At 36.0% G+C, this 15,944-nt stretch overlaps 1 protein-coding gene and 1 pseudogene across 1 annotated transcript; both read right to left on the minus strand.

Moving 5' to 3' along the window:
- Window positions 1-8,440: 8,440 nt before the first annotated feature.
- On the minus strand, window positions 8,441-9,407 carry LOC107767956 (uncharacterized). The gene is made up of 2 exons (XM_075218581.1): window positions 8,814-9,407; window positions 8,441-8,731 (listed from the first exon to the last, which is right to left on the minus strand). Exons 1-2 carry the CDS (start codon window positions 9,405-9,407, stop codon window positions 8,441-8,443), a joined length of 885 nt encoding a protein of 294 aa, XP_075074682.1.
- Window positions 9,408-10,582: 1,175 nt separating this feature from the next.
- LOC107767957 (germin-like protein subfamily 1 member 13) overlaps window positions 10,583-15,944 on the minus strand; it is a 92,452-nt pseudogene continuing 87,090 nt past the window's right edge.

Raw genomic sequence — 15,944 nt, forward strand, 5'->3', positions numbered from 1 at the left:
TAATTTTACCTATAAATCCGCCCCTGATTCTCTCCCATAATGACTACATGGTTTCAGCATAGCCCAAATCGAGAAAAATCGTTGTCCTGCGATAGTGGAGAATCCTTACCTGCAAAGTGAAAAGTGAAAATGACTACTAATTTCAGTCTTTCTACTGTTTTCTATTTGATATACTTCTATGAATAATAGATCGGAAACATTAATTATAAGGATACATTTTAGGTAGAGGTGGGGCTATAATTTGAAGCTTATTATGGGTTTAAAATTTTAGTCCATTTAAGTTATTGGATTTTAAATTAATAATTTATATATATTCAATAAATTCTTTAAGACAAATATAAGGTTTGAATTAAAGTTATTAGGTTCGGCCGAATGCCCTGAGGCTGTTTATGATAGCGAAGGAGTTTTTCCATTAGCTACTTATTAATCTCAAAAGATAAAATGGAGATTATCTTTAACTCGAATGTAAAGATTGATAGAAGCATTCTTTAAAATTGATTTTGAATATTAAACTATAAAAAAAAACAATTATCTTGAGGGTTGATCATTAGTCTTGTGGAAATTCTAAAATATTAGGGTGTGATTATGGATTCACACATTCTTTAAATTACTTGTACTTTTCATGGCTCATAGCCAGCTGAAATAAATTTTAAGAATTTCGGGTACAATTAAGTGGACCAGAACCGAAAACTTAAAAGTAGAGGTCCAAATGGAATCATTTGAAGGATGTATATATGCTGATGCTCTCTTTATGGATGTAAGTTAAGGTTCTCTTCCTAATAGTGACGATGCTTTTATGTTTTAGCGTAGGTTGTGAGAGTCCAATCTGGTATTCCTTCTGCATAACAGGTCCAATAGACAATTGTATAGGACCGGGGCCCAATTATACATTACAAATTTTATTTTGTCCATTATACATTTTATGGCTGTAAATATATATAATCATTATTGGAATAAAGAATAACATATGGTTATTTCTCTTTTACATTTCTCTCTGTCTCTCTTCTTCTTCTCGACCCTTCTAGGGTTTTCTCGTTCATTCATCCTCCATAGCTCGTTTGAGCTTCATCCTAACATGGTATCAGAGCAGGAATTCTGATTCTCCGCGTCATGACCTTCATTTCCAATGGAGATTTACTCAGAGATTCCAACAAAGTCGATTTCTAGTTAAATTCGGGGATTCTAGTGGAATTTTCTTCTGTGGTCGGAAAAGCTTAGGGTTTTACTTCAAATCGTCCTCTAGTACCCTCGTATTGAAGAGGAGTTACAGTTCTGCGAGAAATTCAACTGAAATTTTGGATCGATTCAAGCTAGGGTTTCTGTGGTATATACAAGGCCTTACTTCTTCGGGTTTTTTCAGAGGAAGGCTAGTAACATCACTCTAATCTGCACACTTCAGGACTATTTTGATATATCTTAGGGTTTAAATCGTATGAATTACTTGTTTGCATGTTTTTTTTTGAAGCTCTTCTCAAATCGTATGAATAAGGATTTCTTCTGTTAGTTGTCTCTAATTAGTACATACTATGGGTAGTACTGGTGATAGTTAAGTTTCTACACTTGAGGGATTTGCACCTTTTACACCTGATCCCTCTCATCCATTCTATGTCCATCCCTCTGATAGTCCTGGTAGCCAATTGGTACCTGTGATTTAGACGGGCAGTATGCTCACTTCTCTTTCAGCCAAAAACAAATTAGGGCTTTTAGATGGTAGAATCAATCAACCTAGCCTTAATTCACCTTATTATCCTACTGAGAGAGATGCAATGATATAGTGAAAGCCTGTATTACCAATTCTGTATCTCGAGATATTGCTACCAGTGTTATGTGCTTTATAACTGCCAAAGAAGTTTGGACTGATATCAATGAGAGATTTGGACAATCCAATGGATCCAAATATCTCCAGATTCAGAGAGAAATAAGTGGTATTGTTTAGGGGTTTTCAGACATTGCCACATACTTCACCAAACTTAGAAGCCTTTGGGATGAGTTGAACTCCTCTTATGTAGGGCCTATATGTTCTTGTGGAGACCTTCCCAAGTTCATAGAAGATCAACAACTTTTTCGGTCCTTAAATGGGCTCAATGACTCGTACTCAACTATGAAAAGTGTAATAATGATGATGAATCCCCTGCCACCTATCAGCAAGACTTACTCTCTCCTACAACAGGATAAAAGTCAAAGGGAAACTCCATCTACTACTCCAAACTTCTCAACTGATTCTGCTTCTTTCTCTATTTCTTCAACTCCTAACACTACAAATAGAACTTTCACACAAAAGGTCAACTTTGACTCCAGGAGGAATATATCTTCTGTTTCTTACAAGTATTACAAGAAACCTGGTAATACTGTGGACAAGTGTTGTAGGTTATATGGGTTCCCTACAGACTTCAAGTTCACTAAAAATAAGAAGTCAGCCTCATATGTTCAAACTGACGTTCCTCATGGTCTGCCAAGTATTCCTACATCTCAATCTTCTGACATTTCTCCTCATGGGTTCACAAAGGAACAATATCATCACCTGATGACCTTATTCCAACAAGTTCAAATGTCTCTTGGTACTAGTTCTGAGACTATTCCTGCTGAGAACCTGGCTTTTCACACTTTGCAGATTTGTTTACTGCTTATGCTGTTGATATTGATAATTCTCATGTATGTGCAACTTCTCAGTTAGGCATAAATCCTTGGATATTAGACTCAGGGACAACAAACCACATGACTTTACATAAACACTTACTTCACAATATTTTACTATTACCTAAACCTTTTCTGGTTACCTCACCTAATGAATATAAAGTTAAGGTAGTGTCAACTAGTTCTCTACACCTTAGACATGACATCACCTTACTTAGCTAGCGTATGGCCATAGATTCCCAAATATATTTTGAAAAAAAATTGATTTGAATGAAGTTTGGTTTGAAGATGAAAATGTGTTTGGACATCACTTTTCAAAACATATTTTACTGTTTTTTTTTTAAAAAATATGAAACATGACTAATACCCACAAGTTCTAAAAACTATCACAAATACCCAACAGTACCTTCATTAGTAACATTTATTATATTATCGCAAACCATAGTTGTGAACATAAATAAATTTGGTACAGAATTATCATTTTTATAATAAACTACATAATACACTATCAGATGACAAATAAGACGAAGCAGCATTGTTACAAAATAATAAATGATGGGCTCTTTTATAAAATATAAAAGTTTGGGGCAATTCTTTTAAAAAGTAATAGTAATATTTTGGGCTAAAACCAGCTTTTGAGCTGGTTTTGGAATTTAAGTTTTGGGAATTTGCTAAAAATGGATAAAATTTATGAACAAACATGTATTTTCCAAAAAAAATTCAAATATATTTTGGCAAAATCTATGGCCAAACGGGTTCTTAATGTCCTTCTTATACTATCTTTCAACTTCAATCTGATTTCTATACACCAGTTGATTTCTCAATTGGATTGTATAGCTATTCTTACCACGTTCAATTGTTCTTTACAGGACCCTTCTCTGAAGAGGCCACTGGTAATTGGTAAGGCTGCTGGAAGGTTGTATTTTCTTTATCCTGATGTTGATTTGTTTCCTCCAGATCTGTTTTCTTTTTCTAGTTCTGTGTCATGTAATAAGTCTGAGTCCACCATTTCTTCTGTAAATACTATTCCAGGTGATCAGACACCCATTGTAAATAAAATGGATCTATTTTGGTATCAAAGATTAGATCATATGCCTTTTCATAGAATGAAGTCTATTCCTTTCATATCTGATAAAGTTTCTCCTAAGCAATCTTTTATTTGTTCAATATGCCCAATGCCAAGGCAGCAAAGGTTCCCTTTCCCTGATAGTCAAATTCATTCCACTACCCAATTTCCCTGATAGTGAATCCAGCTGGCTATTTGTGTAAAAAATTCAAAAACAAGAGGTCGCCCATATAGAAACCGAATAATTTGGCCCGTTAGGAAATATGACAAATACGCTAAATCAATGGCCCAAACTCATTCTTCATGAGCAAATAACCATGAAAATAGCACGGGCTAGCCAATTTTCGGACTGGTAATTGAAAAGTAGCCAGCGTTTGCAAAGTCATTCAAAAATAGCAATTATTTTGCTGCAACACAAAAAGTTCCAGTATAATATACTAGAGATTGGTGCACCTGTACATGAATTTCCAGCATATTATGTTGGAACACCAACACACGAAAAGTTTCAGCATAATATACTGGATATTGGAGCACATGTGTATCAACTTCCAGTATATTATGCTGGAACTCCAGTATATTATGCTGGAAGTTCACATGTAAAAAATTCGTACTTCAGTATATTATGCTAGAATATTTTCCGTATTTTGAACAATAGTTTCTTTCAGATTTATCTTTACATGAAAAGTGGCAAAATTTTGATTACTTTTAAAATTATGGCTATTTTTCAATTACTAATTATAAATCTTGATATTTTTTAATTTCACCCTAAATAACCATTCTACCCATCTAATAGTAGGCTATTTACGAACCCATCCGAGAGCGCTAAGCCATTCGGAAAAGAAAAAAGAACATCTGACATCTATATATTGTGTTTCACTTGCTATTGTTAGAATCAAAAATCAACATGAGAGTATAGCTTTTCAATTATGGTTCATGAGAAAGAAGAAAGGGAAAAAATCGTTTTTAGAGAAGAAGTGTTTTGTTATCTTTACAAAAATGAAAATAAAAGAATGCTCTAGAATGTTAATTAGCCCCTATTTATATAGTGGGCTTGTATAGTGTATGAAAAGGAAAAAGTAAAAGCTGTTACAAAATAAATACGGGCTAGGTCCAATCGTTCCAGCTCCAGCTCTTGTGTTGGCCCAGTCTAATCATCAGGTAACTCCAACATCCCCCTCAAGTTGGAGGGTGGACACACACCCAACTTGCCAATCAATGAGCAATAGTGTAGACATGTCAAAGGCTTAGTAAAGATGTCAGCTAGTTAGGAGCTAGTAGAAACATGGGTGGTGATAAGACCATCTTCCAACTTTGTTCGAATAAAATGGCAGTCGACTTCGATGTGCTTGGTACGTTCATGGAACACTGGGTTCTTGGCGATATGAATAGCAGCCTGGTTGTCGCACAAGATAGGACCTGGGAGAACAACATAAAGACCCAAATCAGATAACAGGCGAATAACCAGACTAACTCAGCTACCACTTTACTCATAGCTCTATATTCAGCCTCAGCTGATGAAAAGGAAACAATATGCTGCTTTTTAGACTTCCAACTAATGAGGCTACCACCCAATTAAATGCAAAAACCAAAAACTAAGCTCCTAGACTTGGGGCAAGCTACCCAATCCTTATCACAACTGGCCATCAAAGACAAATCAGCAGAATTATTCAACAAGACCCCAAAATCAGAAGTGCCCTTTAAGTATCTCAAGACATGTAAAGCTGCAGTCATATGTGTAATTCTAGGTCTCTGTAAAAATTGACTCAAATGTTGGACAACAAAACATAAATCTGGTCTTGTATGAGTCAAAAAGTTTAGTTTACCAACTAGGCTCCTATAACTTTCAGGATGAGGCAGTAGGTCCTCAACATCATAGTGTAACTTTTGGCTCATGTCCAAAGGACTAACAACAGGAGAAACATCAGTACACTTGTATTCTGATAGCAAATCAGAGATAAATTTCTTTTGAAACAAAAGGATACCTGATTGAAGATAACAAACCTCAATACCCAAGAAATAGTTAAGCAACCCCAAGTCCTTAATTTTGAACTGAGCATCCAAGAAAGCTTTAAGAGCAGAAATTTCTTTCAAGTCATCCCCAGTGACAATGATGTCATCTACATAAACAGCGATAAGGGTAGTAAAAGAGTCAGTTTTCTTAACGAACAAAGAGTATTCATTCAATGAGTGATTATACCCCCTAGAGTAGAGTGCATGATATAGCTTCGCGTACCATTGTCTAGAAGCCTGTCTCATACCATAAAGAGACTTTTGCAATATGCAAACCAAAGTAGGAGACTTAGAAGAAATAGAAGAAGCAGAAGATGTAGAAGTAATAGAAAAACCTTGAGGAAGTTTCATATAAACCTCTTCATCCAGATCCCCATGCAAAAATGCATTATTAACATCCAACTGAAACAAGGGCCACTGTTTTTTGACAGCTACAACAATCACACATCTAATAGTACACATTTTAACAATGGGAGAGAAAGATCCATTAAAATCAATGCCTTCCATCTGAGTATCACCTCTAACCACCAATCTAGCCTTATATCTCTCCACACTACCATTAGCTTTGTATTTAATTTTATACACCCACTTGCATCCCATAGGCTTTTTTCCAGCAGGTAGTTCAACAATTTTCCAAGTTTGGTTTGCATCAAGGGCCTCAAATTCTTTCTTCATGGCCTCTTAACAAGCAGGAATAGCAGCATCCTGAGTGTAAGAATGGGGTTCTACTATAGTAGACATGAGTGAAGAGGAAGAACAAGAAGCAGAAGGGAGTTGGACCACATAATGCTTCAAGTGAGAAGGGAGCTGATGGGTTCAGGAACTTTTTCTGACTGCATGACCAGGAAAAACTACTGATTCAACAGGAACAGTAGGATGAATGGGAGTAGGAACATTAGTATTGTGAACAGAGTTGGGAACATCATGAGTGTCAGGTATTGGAGAAGCATGGAGAGGGAGATCTGTAAGGATAGAAGAAACAGTAACAACATCAGCATTAGAATCATAAAGAATAGGCATTGAAGGAGGAAGATGAGAAAGAGCAGAAGATGGCAAAGTATAAGGAAAAACACATTCATGAAAGATGACATCCCTAGAGTAGAGAATAGACTTAGTGGTGGGACTGTAAATTTTATACCTTTTTTTAGCAAAGGGATAGCCAATGAACACACAAGGAGATGCTTTAGGTTGGAACTTATCTCTATAATACTTGAGAACACTAGCATAGCAGAGGCACCCAAAAGGTTTTAAATGAGAATAAGAGCGAGCAACCCAATAAAGTAATTCAAACGAAGTCTTATTAGACAAAACTTTAGAGGGAAATTTATTAATAAGATAGGTTGCTGTTAAAACACAATCTCCCCAGAACTTGGTAGGAAGATTGGATTGAAACAACAAAGATCTTGAAGTTTCTAGTAGGTGTCTATATTTTCTATCTACCACACCATTCTGTTGTGGTATGTGTGGGCAAGTTGTTTGATGTATGATACCATTATCAAACAAAAATTGAATGGCTGAATTGGAGGAACCAAGCTCCAAGACATTATCACTCCTAACCTTTTGGATAGAAAGGTGAAACTGTGTCTTGACCATGGTTACAAATGCTTTAAGTAAAGTAAATGCATAGCTCTTGGAGTGTAAAATATGTGTCCATATTACTCTGTTATAGTCATCAACTATTGTCAAAACATATTTTGCTCCAGAGTAAGTTTGGGTGTGGTATCGTCTCCAAGTGTCAACATGAATAAGTTGGAATAATGAGGTGGAATGGGAAGAAATATCTGGGAATGATAACCTAGGTTGTCTAGCTAAAGGATAAACATGACAAATAAAGGGCTGTTTCGCAGACAAATCATTAGAGATAGAAGGTATATGCTTCATTTTAACAAAAGGAACATGCCCCAATCTATTATGCCAAAGAACATCATTTTTATTCACATTATTTGGAATAGTACAAGAAGGCAAAGTAGAAACATAACCTGAGTTCTCAATTTGCATATTTTGAACAGTAGCACAAGGTAAAACATGAACAGAATTGTGGTTCACATTTTGAACATTTCCTTGCAAAACAAATTCAGCATTATTTGCTTAATTAGTAAAAGGAGAAACAGAGTTATTAGGAGATGAGGTTGTTGGAGGAGCAGATTGGTTGAGGTGAAATTTGTATAATCCTTGATCCATTCTACCAAGCTCCAGAAGCTTCTTCATAGAATGTGCATGTAAAATTAAGCAAGAAATAGATGTGAATAGAACATAACAATTGAATTGTGCTATTACCTTGCTCACATAAATGATATTATAATTAAAAGATGGAATATACAAAACATTGTGTAGAGTGAAAGATGGTAACAAAGTAAGGGAACCAGTACAAGTTACCTTAACTTTATAACCATTAGGTAAAGAAACTAAGTAAGGAACAGGAAAAGGTGTAATATTAAAAAGGAGGTCCTTATTTGAAGTCATGTGGTCAGTTTCCCATGAATCTACTATCCAAACCCTTCCAGCTGCACTAGCCAACATGCGCATAGTAGAACTACCATTTAAACACACAGGAAGAGAAGAAGTACTACCAGCAAAATTGGCAGATCCCATTAGAATAGGTTGGGACCCTTAGTCACCCAATGTAGACTGATTGAGCATTTGCATCAACTGGGAGTACTGCTCTTTGGTGAGACCATGTATCAAAGAGCTTTGATCAGTAGGAGAATACATTGCAGAAGGTTCAGAAGTCTACCCCTCAGCACTTGCAGTAGTAACAAACTTCTTACCCTTTGTGAATTTAAAATTTGGTGGAAAGCCATGTAATTTGTAGCATTTCTCAATTGTATGACCAGGTTTCTTGCAATACTTGCAAGACAAAGTAGCATTGAAGTTTTGGTTGCTTGAATCAAAGTTCACCCTTTGTGTATATTGTTTTGTAGATGAGAGTTGAGAAGGGAATGTGTTAATGTTGGAATTTGCATTTAAAGAGGTTGATTTTGGATTAAGTTGAGCATGGGACAACCGGTCTCTATTTTTCATCTTGCAACAAAATGTTGTAGACAGTATCAAGGGATGGCAATGGTTGCATCATTAAGATGTTGCTTCTTACCCCCACATAAACCTCATTAAGACTCATGAGGAACTGGTGAACCCTGTCCTCTTCTTTCTCCTTCTGGAGTCCCTCCTTAGAAGCACAAACACAAGAATTTGTATGGCTGGTACACATAACCCCCAATTCATCCAAGAGTTTTTTAAGTTTGTTGAAATAGGAAGCTATGTCGAGAGTCCCTTGATAAATAGATGCAAGTTCTCTCTTTATTTCAAACACCTTAGTTCCATTAATAGTCCCATACCTATAATTCAATTGTTTCCATATGCTTTCAGCAGTTTCAGAATATTGTACACTTTCAGCTATATCTGGAGAAAGGGAATTGACTAACCAGGATATGACCATATTATTGCACCTGTCCCACTGTCTGTACTGGGGAGAATCCACAACAAGCTTGGAGCAAGACCCATTGATAAAACCTATTTTATTTCTAGTGGACAAAGACACAATCATACTCCTCCTCCAACCCCCAAAACTAGTCCCAGAAAAAGGCACAACAACTAAAGACACCCCCGGTACATTAGAAGGAAGGAGAAATAGCGGACTTGAAGGTTCACGAGTATAAGGAGAGGAGGAAGAACTTGAGTCTGGAGTGGAATTAACCATGATAACAGAATACATCAACAAAATTTCACAACAATGAATTCATACAAGAGAACAAATAGAAATGATTGTATCACACTTCTTCACAACCTGAAGAAGAAAGGCCTTGAGAAACTTCAGCTTGAAAAGAGAATTTCAGCCTTAGCAAAGACCAACAAAACTCCGTTAATCACCAAAAAATCTAGCTTTAATGAAGAGTACAAAACTCTGATAATCAACAGCAAATTCTGATCAAAATAGAATGACACAGTTTAGTAGGACTTCCTTAACTCGTAAATTGAACAAAAAATCAACAAAAAATCACAGATTCTGAATCTCAGCGAAAATCAAAGCGATGAAGATATATCCGATGAAATTTGATGAGGGTAGCATCGGTCGATGCAAAACGTCGAGGACTACCAGATTACCCGCTTTGATACCATGTTAGAATCAGAAATCAGCATGAGAGTACAGATTTTCAATTAGGGTTCATGAGAAAGAAGAAAGTGGAAAAATCGTTTTTAGAGAAGAAGTTTCTGTTATCTTTACAAAAACGAAAATGAAAGAATGCTCTAGAATGTTAATTAGCCCCTATTTATATTCTGGGCTTGTACAGTGTAAAAAAGGAAAAATGAAAGCTGTTACAAAATAAATAAGGGCTAGGTCCAATCGTTCCAGCTCCAGCTCTTGTGTTGGCCCAGTCCAATCATCAAGTAACTCCAACAGCTATAACTCCTTTTGGATTAAAATTATATATATACGAAGAGTTTATTTATTTTTAACACTATCATGATGATGATCTAACATGTTATAGTTGATTACATCTTTTACTAAGTTACAAGTTATTATTTATCATATAGAGATATACATGTAATTACTTTCTAAATGATCTGATTGTGTAAAAAAATTGCAATATCAATATATACGTACAACTTAAGCAATAAACCTACACGGATTTTGAGAAATAAAGTAGCTTTCTTTATGCATAGAATTAAAATGGATGGTAATATTCTACAAAGCTTGTCCCAAAAAGAGGGATGAAATATCACAAACAATAAACTTATTTTTATTTCATAATAAGCCATGTTATATCCTCATCCAATACATCATACTCAAATGGAGAGGAAAACATGTCGTTGGCTACTTATTTATGTGATACAAGCAGTTTAGAGAACCATAATTATTTTTGGACTGGGTTGTTGTTGTTGTTGTTTTAGTTGTTATCCCACCAGAATTGTGATTGAAGATAATCCACGACTTTCTTTTCAACTTGGAATGCTTTTGTGAGAACATAAGGATTGATTGGTGGATCTGAGCCAAAAACTGCATTTGCTATAGTGATGACTCCTGCATCTTGACTACTGAGTCCAGACATTGCAACAACTTTAGTCTTTCCCACGTTCAACTGAAAATGAATCATACCTATTGGGAAAACAAACACATCTCCGGATTTGGACCAGGGTTTGAAAGGACAAAACCAACGTAGAGTTTTCCCTCAAGACAAGTAATAAGCTCAGTTCCTCGGGGGTGTATATGAAGTGGGTTGAGACCATATGGTGCATAATCGATACAAGCTAACGAAATGCCCATAGTGTTGAGTCCAGGCAAATTGTTGACATTCACAATAGTTACAGTTGATCCAAGTTGATTTGAAGTATTTTTGTCACGACGCGAAGTTCTCACCCTTGGGAGTAGTGATGGCGGCTACTAGTGAAAGTTAGGCAGACCAACTATTCCGATTAATTTGCCATTTTTATTTTTAACTTCTTAACAATTGAGAGCTAACATATTATAAACAACGGAAATAATTATGCGGAAGAACGACATTTAATAATTAATCTAATACCAATACGAACCCATAAATATAAACCGCCCTGAATTGGTGTTACAATCTCACGGACTATCTAAGAACACTACAAATATGGTCAGAACAAAATAAATACATGTCTCTCTCTGAAATATAAATAAACAGAAAGAAACTAGATAAGAAGGGGATGCCAAGGCCTACAGATGCTTGCAGGACTACCTCGGGTCTCCGATGGACTGAAGGCAGCAACCCCTAGCTAAGGTCTGTATGCTCCAGTATCGGGATCTGCATAAAAGAGTGTAGAGTATAGTATCAGTACAACCGACCCCATGTACTAGGTAAGTGTCGAGCCTAATCTCGGCGAAGTAGTGACGAGGCTAGGACACAACAAATAAATAACCTGCAGTTAAACAGTATCTAGCAGAATAACAGTAATAGAAATAATTCAAAGGTAACAGGGGAGGGGTAACATGCTATGGGGAAAATACCAACGTAAAAAATCACAGTAATAGTAGAATAAGACAATTAAGGTAATTGAACCGAAAGAAGCAAAAAATCATAATAAACAGGCAATAAGTGCACGACATCACCTTTCATGCTTTTACTCTCAATCCCCACCAATGCAATCAAGTAATGAAAATGTGCACGACATCACCCTTCGTGCTTTATCTCTCTTCCTCACCATGTAAATATTAGAAATGTTCACGGTATCACCCTTCGTGCTTTATCTCGCTTCCTCACCATATGCATCAATGTCAATAAAAATGTACACCGCATCACCCTTTGTGCTTTATCACTCTTCCTCACCATATGCATAAATATGAATGTGCACGACATCACCCTTTGTGCTTTATCTCTCTTTCCTCACCCAAACAATAGCAACAATAACATCCCGGCAAGGGAATAAACAACAAGAATAAACACATCCCGACAAGGGAATCAACAGTAAGAAATAAATATGTCCCGGCAAGAGAATCAGCTATAACCGAACTTGTACCAACAACTAACTTCACAATTGAACCTCAACTGGAGCCAATTCTCAATAATAAACCAATACCAAGAAGATAATCATACGTCTTGCTCAACATGGATAATCAACAATTTAGGCAATTGTAGTAGTTATTAAGAAAACACAACGATCACAATTTAAGACTCACGGGCATGCTTGACACCAACGTATAGATACTCATCACTACACCTATACATCGTACACTACACTAGCATATAGCAAATAAAGCACAGTACATATTCCCTCAAGCTAAGGTTACACCAAACACTTACCTCGAACTTCCACGGCCAACTCAAGCCTCAAACACCGCTTTTCCTTTAGAATTCGCCTCCAATTTACTTGTATCTAGCCCAAATTAATTTAACAACATCAATAAATGCTAAATAATTTATACCCAATGCTTAATTATAGATCTTCTATCATTTTATCAAAAAGTCAAAAATCGACCCCGGTCCCGCTTGTTCAAAACTCGAGGTTTGGACCAAAACCCGATCACCCATTTTCCCATGAGCCCGATATGTAATTATTTTCGAAATTCGACCCCAAAACGAGGTCTAAATTCCAATTATTCAAAAAACACTAATTCTACCCAAAATCCCTAATTCTACCATTGAAGAACAAGATTCTGGCCTAGAAATCTAATGGGTGTTGATGGAAAGTGAAGGAATTGAGTTCAAGAACACATACCTATTGGTGATACCCAATTTTCCCCATAATATTTTCAAAACTATGCCTAGGCATCAATTAGTATTTTTTATACAATTTCTGCATTTTAAAAATATTTTAATTAATTTCTCCCAGCATTTTATTTATAAAACAGTCACTGAATGCATCACAAATAGTTTTATAATAATTCTTGTAGCTTAATTTTATCATTTGCATTTGTACTAAGTTTCAATTATTGCAAAAATAGCCAAGTTTGTATTTTTAGGACGCAATTGCAATTACTTTGCAATTATAGCTTATGCATGCATTATTACATTATTTTACCAGAAAATGGCCTTTTATATTTTTTAAATATTAAGTAATTATTTTAAAATATTTTCAGGCATGAAAATCATTTTTTACAACCTATTAGTTATTTTTAAAAAACAATTAACAAATAAATGGATATTTAATAAATGACCTTCTTATTTTCGGATTTAACCTATTAAATCAGCCCAATTTTGACCCCCCCCACAATCCCAAATCAATTAAACCAGGCCCAAAAACCACCCAGCCCAAACCTGGAGACACCTACCCGACCCAAAACCCCATCAAATCATGGTTGTTGATCCTTTAGATCAACGGTCCACATTAAGACTTTCCTTTTTTATTCCTAATGACCCCTAACCTTAAATCATTTCCTCCATACAGCTGCCCTCGAATCCCCTCCTCTCCGGTTCTCTCTGAGGCCAACTCCTAACCCTAATCGCTGCCACCCAAAACCATCCCTAGTCCCTTCAATTCCTACTCGATCTATGGCTTCCCATGGCTTTAAGAGGCCTCTACTTGTCTCCTATTTACCCTAGTTGCTCGATTGTGTGGTTTTGTGGAAGGACCTCGAAGAGATCTAGTCCAGATCTCATTTAAAACTCTTCAAGAGTATGTGTATGGTCTGTGAGTGATTTCTATCGAAGTTTCATGGCTCAAATCTTTGATTCAAAGGCCAGATTCCCTTTACCCTTTCTCTTTTCTTCAAAACTTAGCATTTGGACTTGAATCCGTCCAGATCCTTGTAGATCTGGAGCGATTTGAGTTCATCATTGCTTTTTCCTTAAGGCTCCTTTATTGTTTTTACCGATTAATCGATTTTTGAACATTTTTGTTATATTAGGGTTTGTTTTTCTTATTGTTTGTCGGTCGAACCTCTGGGTATCTGAAGTATTTTCAAACTTCCATGGCTATTCTTTTAGGTTTTTGTACTTCTCTACTACTAACCAGTTTTAAACACCGCTACTTCAGGTTTCAATTTCTATGATTTCTGTTGTTCGAATCTCTGTGTGTTGACGTGCTTTCAAGTTTTCCATGGTTGTCTTCCTTCTTTAAGTGTTTTCAAATTAGGTTTTCTTTTTGGATTATTTTCCGTCTAATTTCTCTGTGTTCCTAAAAGTTTTACTCAACCTATTTTGTTTATTGGAACTGATATGTTCTTTCCAGAATTTATGAGTTATTGCTCTGTTAAAAGATTCGTGTGCATGATTTTTGATTATTTCTGTGTTTGTAACCTTAATTAGTCATTCTTGACTTATTTGATTGATGTATATTTACCGATTCTTTACATGATTCTTTCCTTAATTAAACCCTTGATTATTTTATTCTGAAGTTCTTTATTTAGTTTGATTTGAACTTCTTTCCTTAATAAGGCCTCTGATTCTTTACTTCTTTACGCAGTTTGATTCGAACCTCTTGCCTTAACTGGTTCTTGTCATTACCGTTGGCTAATTGCCCTTAATTAAGAGGGAAGACTATGTTGAACCTCTTTGTGTGATTGATTCTGAGATCCCTTAATTGCTGATTATTGATTACTTTACCTTATTTGCTCTACTCTTGAACTACTATATAAACTTTCTTATTTAACTTCTTACACACGAATATTAGTTCATCACTACTCTTCACTCTAAAGCTCTCTGTTCTTTCTGCTACTTGTGATCTTCATTAGTCTTGCCGGCTGTAAGCCAAGGCTGGAAATTGCACAACACATGTCTTACGTCTTGTGTTCTCTTTCCCTAACTGGTATGCTTCTGATTAAATTTTAGAACCTAAACCCCATGTGTTTCTTTACTGTCTTAGTCCATCAGTCTTGAGTTCATTCCTGCTCCTGTTTACTGTCTATCTGGCATGCCTAATACACCTTGTTCAATATGTGATTAGTATGTCTCAACTTACTTGGTTGTCTACTGTTTATCTAACATACCTAATACTGCCTGGTTCCATATGTGATTAGCATGTCTAAATTATGCTGGCCTGTCTATTGTTTACATAGCATGTTTAAATTTTGTTCAGCATGCCTTGTTGATATTGGCCTAGCCTATCCATTTAAGTTCTTGCCCATTCTGTTTTGCTCATGTTAAGTCATCTAGTCCCTCATGTAACTCTAGTTGTGTTGTTGGTTCTGTCTAGTGTTCAAGTGTTTTTAGTGTGGCTTTGCTGTGATCTTTGCTCTATGTCTCAATGACCTACCTTATAGCTGACCTATTAGTTTTGCAGAACCCCGTGAGACTTCTATGTACCCTGTTGTTTATGTGCTCCACTATACACTAAGATGTATTCTATGTGTTGTGTGGAACCTGCTTGCCAAAGTATTTTCTAAAGATTTTTGTTCTGTGACTATATTTTTATACTTTTCTAACTGCTGTTTTACCACCAAATTAGCACTGATTTTTAGAAAATCTTTTTACTTCTAAGACCCTTCTTTATAATGCTCACCAAAACCTTTTCAAAATTATGCACTCTCACTCATTCTTAGGTTATTAAGCCATGTCCTTCTAGTATGTGTACTGCTTAGAGATCCTTGAGATCTCTCTAAACTCTGGCATATCAGGGCTGGCTCTTCCACACTGCACATGATCAGTCTTTATTTGTGAAAGTCTGGGTGTGAGCACTGCCCGAGATCCTTAGGGAACTCTGACACATCTGGACACAAATGTGGCAATGAATCTTGGGGATTTGAGACTAGTGAAGGCTTGGTACGCCAGGATTTGCTTTGGGCCTACTTCAGGCTCCCTATAACTTAATTTATATTTATGTAATTCTATTCAATCAT

The sequence above is a fragment of the Nicotiana tabacum genome, chromosome 7, assembly GCF_000715075.1.
Source record: "Nicotiana tabacum cultivar K326 chromosome 7, ASM71507v2, whole genome shotgun sequence".
Classification (NCBI taxonomy): Eukaryota; Viridiplantae; Streptophyta; class Magnoliopsida; order Solanales; family Solanaceae; genus Nicotiana; species Nicotiana tabacum.